Source organism: Nematostella vectensis, chromosome 1, assembly GCF_932526225.1.
Source record: "Nematostella vectensis chromosome 1, jaNemVect1.1, whole genome shotgun sequence".
In the NCBI taxonomy this organism is placed as follows: domain Eukaryota; kingdom Metazoa; phylum Cnidaria; class Anthozoa; order Actiniaria; family Edwardsiidae; genus Nematostella; species Nematostella vectensis.
The window spans coordinates 4,754,165-4,767,780 of NC_064034.1; the positions used below are offsets into that span (position 1 = coordinate 4,754,165).

At 38.6% G+C, this 13,616-nt stretch overlaps 4 protein-coding genes across 4 annotated transcripts; 3 read left to right on the forward strand and 1 right to left on the reverse strand.

Annotated features, from left to right (window-relative positions):
• Positions 1 to 133: 133 nt before the first annotated feature.
• Positions 134 to 2,071, forward strand: LOC5517151 (protein FAM183B). The gene is made up of 4 exons (XM_001637127.3): positions 134 to 391; positions 476 to 535; positions 629 to 732; positions 1,593 to 2,071. The coding sequence occupies exons 1-4, from the start codon at positions 256 to 258 to the stop codon at positions 1,704 to 1,706; spliced, it is 414 nt and encodes a 137-aa protein (XP_001637177.1). The 5' UTR covers positions 134 to 255; the 3' UTR covers positions 1,707 to 2,071.
• A 2,591-nt stretch (positions 2,072 to 4,662) lies between these two features.
• On the forward strand, positions 4,663 to 8,910 carry LOC116609221. The gene is made up of 2 exons (XM_048728357.1): positions 4,663 to 7,930; positions 8,124 to 8,910. The coding sequence occupies exon 1, from the start codon at positions 5,499 to 5,501 to the stop codon at positions 7,926 to 7,928; it is 2,430 nt and encodes an 809-aa protein (XP_048584314.1). The 5' UTR covers positions 4,663 to 5,498; the 3' UTR covers positions 7,929 to 7,930; positions 8,124 to 8,910.
• Positions 7,978 to 9,078, reverse strand: LOC125564402. Its single transcript, XM_048728358.1, has 3 exons — positions 8,914 to 9,078; positions 8,664 to 8,755; positions 7,978 to 8,553 (listed from the first exon to the last, which is right to left on the reverse strand). Exons 1-3 carry the CDS (start codon positions 9,076 to 9,078, stop codon positions 8,118 to 8,120), a joined length of 693 nt encoding a protein of 230 aa, XP_048584315.1. The 3' UTR covers positions 7,978 to 8,117.
• Positions 9,079 to 9,580: 502 nt separating this feature from the next.
• Positions 9,581 to 11,854, forward strand: LOC116621207. The gene is made up of 3 exons (XM_032387272.2): positions 9,581 to 9,707; positions 10,487 to 10,693; positions 11,503 to 11,854. Exons 1-3 carry the CDS (start codon positions 9,647 to 9,649, stop codon positions 11,790 to 11,792), a joined length of 558 nt encoding a protein of 185 aa, XP_032243163.2. The 5' UTR covers positions 9,581 to 9,646; the 3' UTR covers positions 11,793 to 11,854.
• The last annotated feature ends 1,762 nt before the right edge of the window (positions 11,855 to 13,616 follow it).

The following is a 13,616-nucleotide window of genomic DNA, read 5'->3' on the forward strand; positions in this document are numbered from 1 at the left end:
TTTCAGTCAACTAGAGAAAACCTCGTGCTTTAGAATTTAGCCTAACAAAAATGTTCCTCGTGCCCTTGTAAAAACCTTGAACAGTTGAAGAGAGTGTGCGCGCATTTTTTAAAAGAGACTGGGTCATAGCATACCTGTTGCCAAGCAACGTTGCTGCTAATACAGTCGCCATATTGAAAAGAAGCCTTCGAACCAGCAAGATCAAAGCTTCGGTTTGTCTGAAAGCTATAGTTACTGCGTCTCATACAAAGAAATATGGCTAATGCTAAGAAAGCAGAAAGACCAGAACTGAACTTCGTCCATCAGAATGCCATATTATGCGAAACGATAAAAAAAGAACAAAGAAATCAGCAGTTGTATACAAGCTATAGTGTTAACCCGTTCAAAAAGAGTGAGTTCTTTATTTCTCTACTCACTGTTAAGTATTCTCAGTAACTTTAATAAGTACTTAACCATACTGTGGTTTGGTTTTTAGTGTATACACTCACTGGAAAACCTAACTCACTTCACGACTCCGCCGATGGGGAGGAAGACGGTAAGAAGCTTTTGTCGCTGTTGTACTTTAAATTTTGTTGTATACTTAAGTAATCAGTGTTTTGCTCTAACCTTTTACTTTTTTTTGTCTCAGATCACTTTCTTAAAGTTATCAAAAGAGCTCACGAGACACCTGTAGATAAATTTGATTTTCCACAAACTTCAGCTCAAGATATTGGATGGAACACTGAGCCCTTGGTGAGCAAAAACTGCAGCTTTTTATTCCGATGCCTATGATTCAATGGAAGTAAATGTAGCAAAGGTTGTTTGTGAAAGTGTTATGATTTTCAAACTAGCAATACTTATTGACCAGTATTCTCATGGCTTTCAACTTACTTACCATCAACCCACAGGCAGCCCAAGGCTGCTGCCAGTGTTTTATAAAGGAATGTATGGGGAAATTTGTATGTTAGCGAAGAAAATACTTTATCGTGAAAAAATAAATCTTTACACTTTGCAACATTGTGTTTGTATCCTCCTTTATTTCAATTTTGCTGATAGAATAACAGTACAATGAATTTGAAGCCCGCCACAAATTGCATTCATTTAGGTAAAAAAGGAAAGGCTGAGAATTAAATCATCAAACTTCAAACACACAACAACTCTGCGGCCATAGTTGTGTGTTCAAATTTGCTGATTTAGTCTCCAGCCTTTCCTGTTTTTAACTGACATTATATTGGCAAAATTGAAATAATGGAAGACACACACACTATATTGCAAGGTCTATAGTGTTTTATTTTTTACAATAAATATTTTTTTTTGCTTCCCCATTCATTCCATCATAAACAACTGACTGACTTGGGCTGCCTGTGTTAGCCTTGCATAAACAAATTCTGGTCCTCCTAACAAGATCTCCCACATATAGGCAAAATCACAATGATACATTGATATCATAAGAGAAACAATCTACTCAAGAAATCCTTTAAAGTCCAGCATTAAGACTTTGGCTATAGTGGCTGCTTGTTAGTGCTATAGACTAATCATTCCCTACTTGCTCCTCCCAAAAAATAGCTATTCCTGTATATGAACTAAGCCTTATCTTCTATCTTCCACCTCAGATTGATAAGACATGGTATGACCAAAGACTCCATCATCCCCGCAAGCATTCAGAGATCACCAAATATATGGATGCAGCGTGGAGAGTCAAGGAGCAGTCAGAAAATATGAATTAGGGGCCTTGTTTAATAATAACAAGAATTATATTAATTTAGAACGTTGGCTGTTTCACCAAAAAAATTAGTTGCGGTTTAGTGTCTGACACTGATATATTATGTTTTAATTTAATACTTTGTTGTTTTGTTTAACACTATTCATTTTGCCGTGACCTTGTACAATCTTCTAGCTGCCTGTTTTAAAACCTTTTCATGTATATATTTTTTAAATTGTAAATAAACAATTTCTGCGAGTTATGGAGAACAAGGTATGGAACATGTGGTTTTATCCACATAAGAATTATACAGGACCAAGTTACAACTTTCCCCATCTATGTGAAGAAGGGTGAGGATTTTTATGTATAATAAATACACTATTTAACAGACATGCTCTATGTTGTAGGTCATATGAATGTTTCTAAAAAAGGGAAGTTCCCCTGACATTTCAAGCATTAGTTCTGTGTATGAGCCAAAAGTGCTAAACATGTGTTCCGGCAAAAGGCTAACTTTCAAACATAAAATACTTCTTGATAGGATCATTACAAAAAACAACAAACCTATGTTGCTTTAATTCTCTTTTGTAATAATGCTATGCTTGCCAAGTTACAACTTTCCTCAGTCTAGTTATACCACTGCCTGTATTTTGAATCGTTTGGTTTTGGGTTGTTCTGGTGTTTGGTTTCAGAGAGTTGTGACTGACCATCATTGGTGACGAAGTGTCCAGTAAATATCTTTGAAATAGTATAGATAAAATATTTAGTAACATCACACCCTGATGCAGGCGGGTATCCAGGATTGGCCGAGGGGGGTGTGTAGTCATAGGTATCATATGAAAAAAAGATAGTATTTGAAGATTCCTTAATAAGAAATGACACACTTTTGGGCCGCTTAGGGGGGGGGGGGGGCTGCGTAGTCATAGGTATCATATGGAAAAAGCATAGTATTTGAAGATTCCTCAATAAGAAATGACACACTTTTGGGCCGCTTAGGGGTGGGGGGGGGGGGGGGTACGTAGTCAGGTATCATATGGAAAAAGCATAGTATTTGAAGATTCCTCAATAAGAAATGACACACTTTTGGGCCGCTTAGGGGTGGGGGGGGGGTACGTAGTCATAGGTATCATATGGAAAAAGCATAGTATTTGAAGATTTCTCAATAAGAAATGACACACTTTTGGGCCGCTTAGGGGTGGGGGGGGGGGGTACGTAGTCATAGGTATCATATGGAAAAAGCATAGTATTTGAAGATTCCTTAATAAGAAATGACACACTTTTGGGCCGCTTAGGGGTGGGGGGGGGGGTACGTAGTCATAGGTATCATATGGAAAAAGCATAGTATTTGAAGATTTCTCAATAAGAAATGACACACTTTTGGGCGGCTTAGGGGTGGGGGGGGGTACGTAGTCATAGGTATCATATGGAAAAAGCATAGTATTTGAAGATTTCTCAATAAGAAATGACACACTTATGGGCCGCTTAGGGGGGGATGCGCAGTCATAGGTATCATATGAAAAAGCATAGTATTTGAAGATTCCTCAATAAGAAATGACACACTTTTGGGTCGCTTAGGGGTGGGGGAGGGGTACGTAGTCATATGTATCATATGGAAAAAGCATAGTATTTGAAGATTCCTCAATAAGAAATGACACACTTTTGGGCCGCTTAGGGGTGGGGGGGGGGGGGGTACGTAGTCATAGGTATCATATGAAAAAAGCATAGTATTTGAAGATTCCTTAATAAGAAATGACCCACTTATGGGCCGCTTAGGGGTGGGGGTGCGCAGTCATAGGTATCATATGAAAAAAGCATAGTATTTGAAGATTCCTTAATAAGAAATGACACACTTATGGGCCGCTTAGGGGGGGGGTGCGCAGTCATAGGTATCATATGAAAAAGCATAGTATTTGAAGATTCCTTAATAAGAAATGACCCACTTTTTGGCCGCTTAGGGGTGGGGGGGGGGGGTACGTAGTCATAGGTATCATATGAAAAAAGCATAGTATTTGAAGATTCCTCAATAAGAAATGACACACTTATGGGTCGCTTAGGGGTGGGGGTGTGCAGTCATAGGTATCATATGAAAAAAGCATAGTATTTGAAGATTCCTTAATAAGAAATGACACACTTATGGGCCGCTTAGGGGGGGGGGGGGTGCGCAGTCATAGGTATCATATGAAAAAGCATAGTATTTGAAGATTCCTTAATAAGAAATGACCCACTTTTTGGCCGCTTAGGGGTGGGGGGGGGGTACGTAGTCATAGGTATCATATGGAAAAAGCATAGTATTTGAAGATTCCTCAATAAGAAATGACACACTTATGGGCCGCTTAGGGGTGGGGGGGGGGGGGTACGTAGTCATAGGTATCATATGGAAAAAGCATAGTATTTGAAGATTCCTCAATAAGAAATGACACACTTTTGGGCCGCTTAGGGGTGGGGGGGGGGGGTACGTAGTCATAGGTATCATATGAAAAAAGCATAGTATTTGAAGATTCCTCAATAAGAAATGACACACTTATGGGTCGCTTAGGGGGGGGGGTGCGCAGTCATAGGTATCATATGAAAAGCATAGTATTTGAAGATTCCTTAATAAAAAATAACCCACTTTTTGGCCGCTTAGGGGTGGAGGGGGGGGGGGTGCGCGCGAACCCTGCCTGTGTACGCGCATGCTGATGGAAAGTGTATGATTTCAGAAAAGGTCTATCCCTTTTTGCCCCCCTTTTCTACAATCACACAAGTTTAACGAAAACCTTACCTCTCCGCCTTTACGTCCCTTCTACAGCTATACTATTTAAATAACCCCCTACCTCTGTTTATCCCTACCCTTTAGTAGTAAAACGCTTTTCCATAGTGTACCTTGCATGTATTATCAAAAATGGATAGCAGCATACAATAATTATAGAATTCAAACTGGTGGAAGAGCCGAAATAAATACTGCAAAAAATGGATTCAGATTTTGAAATAAGTGCCCCCGTTTCATTACCAAAAATCAGGGACAATATGGCGGCTATTTTTACGGCGCATGTCTGAAATGCCATTTAAAAATGGCCGATTATTTTCAAAGATTGTATGCAATGAAATTTGAAAAGCTCGAAATATAGTATTTATGCAAACTAATACAATTTTGCGGTCTTCTTAACTTATTTACCTGACTTCAATCTACTTACCAGGATTGGTTTTTGAGGCTTTCATGGAAGTTTTGATCGGGCAATATTATAGCTAAATATACCATAAAACTCTCCGTGGATTTTCTTCAAACTTGTAATAGTAGTTCACCAAATACATGAAATGATGTTGCAGCACATCGATGAATCGATTACGCGGTCTTCCCATGTTATCGAAGGCAGCATGATCTCGTGAAACAGCCATTTTTAATGGCAATTGATAATCATTTGGAACGGGCAAAACTCTGTCGAAGTCCCTGAATTTCATTCTTTAAGTATTGCTATCTGAATCTGAGGTACCGCGGTTTGTAGCTTGAGAAAAACCTCTGAAATCTTCGAGTAAATGCTACTAAACCACTTCTTTCTCCGCCATTTTAAGCCTATGTAACCAGGCCTAAAAGGTGCAAAAAAGATTCGTGGGGGTATAAGAGAGGCAAGAGAAAGTATAATAAATTCGCCATGTAGGACGAAGTTATCAAGGCCAGTGTACTCATTGCATTCATGATCCTTCAAAACAATATCTAATATTTAGATTCTCGAATATTTTTGTACATTATATTGCTTTTTACTTAATCAAATAAATAATGGGATTCCTGTGGTTAATAAAATTCCAACACTGAGCTAGCAGAGCTAACTAAGAGCAACAAAATATGTCTGAGATTTTATCCGAATACTCTAAACAAGCAATAGATTGGAAATTAAAATTTGATTCAGAGATTAATCCAAGGAGTTCATTTGCTTATTTAACTGGAGAATCTGCAAAGCTATTTGAAGTTGCTTTCACTGTTAAGGTTCCATTTCCTTTGTTCAAAATATGGAATAATTTTTCAAAAAAAAGTACCTCAGATGGAAGCTGTTATAGTCTAACAGACCTGCTCAATGCCACAGTACCTGGACACTGTTGGGCTATTGCAAAGGGATCAAGTGGACGGTTGGAAGAAAATCTAAGAAGGGAAACTGGAAAAGTTCTCTCCCTCTATAAGAAGTGCAAAGGTGGAAGGAACAGAAGGGAACTGGATAAAAGATATGCAGAATTCAGTATCCTTTCAAAAGAGCTTGAATCTATCTCAAAGCTCAGAGATGAATATGAAGATGTGAATCTGGAACTTCAAGAATGGAAAAATAAATGCACTGATTTGGAGTTGCAGAAAAAAACACTTTTGGAAGAGCTTAAGCAAGTTCAACAAACAAATTGTGAAGAAATTGAAGTTTTAGAAGCACTAAATGAAGAACTCAAAGCTTATGCACTGGCATTAGAGGAAGGGGATGAAAAATTGTGTTGTTCTTCAAAAAAGATTTCTGAGGTTGGTACAAAACAAAAATCAAGAAAACTTAAACAGCTAAAAGAGAGAGCTCAATGTGCTCTCTGGTTCTCAAAGACATTTGGTCTGGACATTGCATCTATTGCTTTTAAAGATCAGAGTGATGATGGCAAAATATATACTTTGAACTATGATGAACAGGAAAAAAATAGTGATGAAACTCAAAGACTTACAGAGGAAGAGAACCATAGGCTTGAACAAGTATTGTTTCTACTAGACAAATTTTGTGTAAGTGATGAATGCTATCATGAACTCAGTTTCCTAACAAATGATATCCCTCGATCTTACCTCATTAAACAAAAGAGGGACAAGCTCAATTCTCTCTGCCACATTGAGAGGGTGCCTGGCCCTGACCCTGGTGCTCAACGTTCCTTTTCCTTACTGCTAAAGGAGGTCATATCAAAGTATTTGGATTCACACCCATCTTTTGATTTCACTAAAAATCCACTAAAAGTTAAAATAAGTGGTGATGGGGCAAAGATGTCAAGAACAACCAATTTTATGATTCTCTCTTTCTCATTGCTGCAGTCTGGTGAATACAATGCATCAAAAGGAAACCATACGATTGGAATTGTGAATGGACCCGAACAATATGAAACACTGAAAGTTTCATACAACAGTCTAATTAAGGATATTAATGAGCATGTGAAAGCTAAAAAAGTCACTTTGGGAGACAAAGAAATTCCTTTAGAGTTTTTTCTTGGGGGTGATTTGAAATTTTTGCTGCTTTCAATGGGTCTCAGTGGTGCCACTTCTGATTATGCTTGTTTGTGGTGTATAGTTCACAAGTCTCAGAGGTGGAATATGAAACATGAATCAACATACTACAACTCAGACACAATGAAAAGAACAATCAAATCACTTAAGGAGTGGTGTACAAAAAAGAAAGAGAATTATTGTTGTATCAACCCACCTTTATTTGAGATTGAACTAGATCATGTCATTCTGGATGAACTGCATATGATGTTAAGGATAACAGACAGGCTGACAGAAAATTTGATTATTGAAGTAATGGAAAAAGACAGCAAAGAAGATATGCACAAACCAAGAGGAGAATGTAAAGGCATAGGCCTTGATAAGCTAATTAAAGCAATTAATGACATTGGCATAACATTTAATGTGTGGGAAAAACTGAATGCAGATGGAAAATCAAGTAAGCAGAAAGACTGGACAAGTTTAGTTGGCTCTGACAAAAAAAAGCTGATGAAATTTCTTCCTGAAAAGCTGAAATCCATGAATATACTCTTTGATGAAACCAAGTCTGAGGTCATAAAGCTTTGGGAAGACTTCCATTCATTATACCTGCTGATATGCTGTGCAAATGCTGATGAAACTACACCAGATTCTATTCACCAAAAGGCCAAAGCATGGATAGAATTATTTTCCAAGCTTGGTGCGAAACGTGTTGGTTATGGTAATGCCAGGGTGACCCCATACATGCATGCAGTTCCATACCACATACCCCAGTTTATCTTAAGTCATGGGCCAATCATACAGTTTTCAGGGCAAGGTGTGGAAAAAAACAACGATGATGCTAAGCGCATATACTACCAAAAGTCCAATAAATGGGATGCAGCTAAGGACATTCTGCTTTTGGAGTCTAGGCAAAAATCTCTAGAGCACCACGAAAGAGAGAAGAGAAAATATGTGAAGCGAAATGAGGAATGGTGGAATAGCAAAATTTTAGACTCAAGGAAAAGAAGAAGGAACACAGAATCAAATTATACTGCAACTACGAGTAACACTCTGGATGAATAAACATTATAAGTAGCAATAACAATGCTATTAATAACAACAGTACAATAAATTGTCATGTAAATAATTTTAAAACTATTCAACATTTCCTTGGTGATGTTATAACAATTTCTTTGTATATACATATATTATTCTATTGAGTCATATATTATTAAATCCTATGAATGATAAAAAAATATATTATAAAAAAAATCAAACAAACAAATTGTGCTGATCACAAGCTTTCCTATTTAAAGTTATAACTATTTTTTCTACAGGAGATGTTGGGCTCTTTTCTAATTTCCCACATGACACTATGTAGTAAGCTTTTGTGTATGAAAGGACAGTTTTGATTTTGATGGGGAAATCCACTGTAATTCCTTGTCCATGTTCATCCAGGCAGTAATACCAATACACTGGAAGGCCAAATCTTTTGAAATCAGATTTCTCATAAAACATAGACTTCTTGTCAGCAGCTAATTTACCACAGCCCTTAAATATGTATCTTACTATGTCATGATCAATACGGATTTCGGTGCTATGTACAGCTTTTACTGCCTTGGATTTCAAGATGCTTGTAATCCCCTCCAAAAACAAAGCTGATGCATTTTCTAGTCTTTCAGGTGTTATTACAGGGAATAGGTAAGATCTGAAAGTTCAAAATACATCAAAAGATCAGAAGCTATGACTTCCGGAATTTTTTATTAATAATATTTTTTAAAAAAAATCATTATTGAGGAGTTATTTCAGAATATTCACCTAATCAAAGCTTCTGTTAAATGATTCGCTGGCTCCCAAGTACTAGTCCAAATCGGCCAATTTTTCCACTTCACTAGGTACTCTTTATCCCCCTGTATCGAAACAAAATACAAAAATACAGCAATCAATGGAAATTCGGTGTACAATTCCTTTTGAAATCAAACCAAAAATGTGAGTTTCCAATTTATATTTTAACAAAATTGGGATTCTACTCAAATAAAAAGGTTTGCTCGAGCAAACTATCACTTACGTTTCTGGAGGTAATTCGCTGACTTATTATCCTTTCCACATCATATACCTTTGATCCACTTTTATACTTTCGTTTTCTTTGAAAATCGAAATTAAAATCGGCAGATGAAACATTATTCAGTGCTTTATAATCAATTCTTCTTGATCTCTGTCTTCCCTCCGCCATTTTGTTTTGGGTGAGCTGATATTCCGAAGCATGCGCAGTAACGCCTAAATGAGACCGCTGTCAAAAAATACCGCCTGAACAAAATGTCCCTGATTTTTGGTAATGCCAGGCAAAAAAAAGTCAGTCTCCTCAACGGCATATTAGGGAACTGACGGTATACACTTATTTTTATTCAATTATCACATCCTAAATTATTATGTCACAGCTAATTGGAAAATCTCATGGAAATTAAAAGAAAATGTTCATAAAAGAGAAAATCGATTGAGGTGCGGCGACCGAAACTAGTTTGGTTGCAATTTTGCCTATAGGTAATGTCTTTTCATCTTAATATTTCTTCATCTTGTCTCACGTAGTAACACAGTACATCTTCTTACTTGTTAGAACAAATTACTTCCTAAGCAGAAAATATTACTCGGCAGTGTTAGCCTGTCAAGATAATAAGCTCGTTGATAACAAGGAAATGAAACGTCAATAAGACTAGTTATTCAGTCTTTATTATTGACTCAAGTACCCTTAAATAAGGAAGGGAAGAATCTTCAATACTGAGTTCCGTAGCAAGAAGTGAACCATGAACGCATTCATCATTTCATGCTTTGTCGTCCTAGCCTGGGCTCCTGGGCTTTACTCAGGTAAGATCAATCTTGTCTGTGCTTCCCCAACCCGTTAACTCTTGTCACATAGGCGTGTGTAGCCAGATTTGGCGTTTCTTAAATAAGAAAATAATGGAAGCGGCCCTAGGGGGCGCCTGTCCCATCAGAAATGTATTTTTTATCTTTACTTCTGGTTATGTAAGGGTTTTTTTTTTTTTTACTATATCATTTCTCTAGAAACCTAACAATACACATAGGGTCATCATTGTTTCGTGATTTTTAAACTATTCTGGCAACAGAAACATATTTATTCCATGTGCGTACCGAGGATTGGCTGAGGGGGGGGGGGGGAGGGGGGGTGCGCAGTCATAGGAATCATATGGAAAAAGCAAAGTATTTGAAGATTTCTTAATAAAAAATTACTTAATTTTTTGCCGCCAAGGCTGGGTGCGCGTGCCCTGCGCACCGCTTGTGTACGCGTAGAATAAACGAATAAGCGCCTTTCTCATTTAAGCTAACCTGATTTCTAAGGGAAAGGAAGTGAAACGAACGATCACGTGCCGTCTGATAAATCAGGCTACATATAGGTGCCTCCCCAAAATAAGTGCCTCCCCCGAATACGCGCTTCTCCTAAACATTTTGCATGTTATAGACTTCGAAGTGGAGTGATTATTAGAAGAGATACGAAAACTGGCTGCTGCATCGATATAATTGCTAACTCGACTCTACAAGTCGCCAAAAATTCGGGAATTAAATGTTGATAGAGATGGAGAAGAGTAGGGGAGAAGGAAATGAAAGCATATAACTTTTTTACGCAGGTCAAACACAACCGGCAAGAGAGCTGTGGACTAAAATCAACCTCCTCCCAGTATGCTTTGAGGGCCAAGGCGACAGGCCAGGTCACCTGGTTTATGTTGGGCCGGGGAAGCTGGTGGGAGCATTAAAACTTGTGTACAAGTCCGGATCTATTCGGTGCGGCGCAAACACCGCTTACGACAGCCGATGGGGCTGCTATCAAGTCAATGGCAAGTTATAGGTTCATATACATTTTGGTCAGTCTATTTGGATGTACCCTCCCCCACCCTCCACACCCCCTCAACACACCCTCCCTCCGTCCACCCTCAACACACCCTCAACACCCCCTCAACACACCCTCAACATACCCTCAACACACCCTCAACACACCCTCAACATACCCTCAACACACCCTCAACACACACTCAACACGCCCTCAACAAACCCCTCTACTCACCTTACAATCCCTCCCACACATGCGATAGTAAAGCCCGACCCCACTGTAGTTAAGAATTCAAATGCAAGCTTATGCGTGGAGAGATAGTATATTAGTAACCTTAACCTTTCGTAGAGGTTATTATACATCCGAAATATCCATGTGTATTAGTTAGAGGATGAACAGGAAAATATAAGTAATATTGTTCTCATGGTGTCGATGGGTAAAATAAGCGTGACTTAAACAAAATCCAGGTTTAGAGGTATGTAGTATTCTTATTTTTGCATCTAAAAACATCATCATCAACAGTTATCGTACCAATGACCCGCGGCAGGCTGTAACCTATGAGTTTAAAGGCCCACCGATTCTTTACTTGCATCTCTTGCAAGAATGTATTGCAAGAAACCGTTACATAAGTCGAGGCATACTGTCAGGGCACTGCAAAATAAAAAATGCGCGAGCATGCGTCGTACGCTTTTTTTTTTTGCAAGGAAGTAAATATTTTGATGCGCCATTCGGGACTCTAAGGTTTGGGTTATATGATTTTTGAGCGCGCAATGTGACAAAGAATACAATCAACCAGTTTACTATTACTTGTTGCAGGCATGACGCAGTTTCCACTGAACGTGGTCATTACCGATGAGCATAGGAATGTGATCTTCCCACTGCCCAAGAACCTCGCCACCAATGGCTTTAAGTCAGGTCTGTGGTACTACCTGCCAATGACTGACTCCGGTCACTCCGACGAGCTGGTGTTCACAAACTACCTGGATCCGTTCTACCTACCGAAGTACCAGAAGCTGATGGTCTGGTACGGAGAAGACCTTACGAACTGGTATGAAGGTGATGACGTAGGCAGGGTCTGCGTGGATGTGTACGCGCATATGCTGTAAGGGGTACTGCCGCTGGTCATGTTGTTTGGCCTTTGAATTGGCAATAAAATGTACGAGATTAATAAGTTGTAGTTCTACTGTCACCCTCGATCGTCACAGAAAATCACCATGGGATGGGGTGCTTGTGAATCAGTACAACACCATGCTTACTTGGGGAGTTAATATGATCTAGTGGGGGGTACCCTAGGGTCGTCATTCACGTCACCAAGAAGGGCTTCTTACCAATTAAAGCTTTTTTTACAAAGTTAAGTTTGGGCTTGGTCTAGCCTACCAAGCCAATTAAACAAATATCCCCCCAATAAGTTATATTTTTCTGAAAATGCAAACTCTGATATCCTGACAGGATAATCGATTCGCCGTGATAACCAGAAAATAGGGACCTTAAGCAACGACAACGGCAACGCGGAAGCCGACGGCAGAAAACAATTTGATTAAGATTTCAATAGCAGCACGTGGAAATGCGTTCTGTCTGATACAATTCAGCCGTTTTCCGTAAAACCACGAACGAAAACTCCAAGTTTAACGGTCAATTGAGGACGCGGACGTTTGCACTGAAAACTCCACTAACAACTTTCGCTGCTGTAGAAATAATGTCCTTAGTTTATTTTTATCTGTCTCTGACTTTAATGTTTTGCTTATTTCATTGCAATTAAATGATTATTGATCGCCACTCGCGAAAACATCTTTTTCGAACGCGTTGTCCTAGCCGTCGTCGTCGCCCTTGCTTTAGGTCCCTAATGAAATGTCACTCAGACCTAGCTCAATCATGAGAAGTCCGTGTTAAGTGCTTTTAATGAAATGCCAGTGTCGGGCGAGAGAGCATGCGCGCGAAAACTTGGTAAGTTTGCATCAAGTGCGGCCCCTCGAGCTAAGAAGATGGAAGATATCGAGAGAAAAGGGAAGGGAAGATTTGAAAAGGAAAATTAGTTATTCCAATTTGTTGGATCGCGAGAAGGAGGTTCACAAATAAATTGCCAAGTTTTCATTACGCCAAAAGTTAAAAGTAATCCCTTGTTTAACATAACCTTAATAATTTTCAACAAGAGAATAAACAATGTTTATTAGAATTGACAGAAGAAAATAGGACAATATTTGAATAAACACCTCTTCTAGATACAATACATTACCCTAATTTCCTATCAGGATGTTGATTTTTAATTTATAGTTACAGAAATTTTCACTGGGCGATACTCCCAAGGAAATGAAAAACAATTAAAGAGAAATTTTAAAAATAAAAAGCCTTTGCAAATGTGTATTTAGAATTCCGTGAAATTTCTTGTATTAAAAGATATCCTATCATGAAACTAATCCAACCTTCAAAGAATTTGGAAAATAATACCTTGGTTCTAGGCCCTAACGATATAAGCGGCTCTGGTATCAAAACATATCAAACATATTCCCCATGGATAGTATCCTTCGTTTGCATTGCCTGATATGGACATTGGATTGCCCATATTTAGAAGAGCTAAAGTTTTCCCGCTCCCTGATCTTCAGAAAATGTGGTGAATTTGTCAAGAAAAACTTGATCGCTTGGTCAAATTTTCATCTCACTAATCTTGAAAAGTCCTTTGACATACGCCTCTAAGAGATTGACCGAGGGTTTGCAGGTCACCCAAATATTTATATGCTTGAGAAGCCCCCCCCCCCCCCCCCCCCTCGGGGGGAACCTATGTGATTAAAGTGATTTCAATTTGGATAAAAAAAGATCTACCTTGCTTCTGAAATGTATATCTCATTTTTTTCTCAGTAAAAGACTTGTTGAAATCCTATTTTTATCCTAATTTGCTTTTCACAAGTTGTTGGGTTCCCTGTGGGTCACGCCTT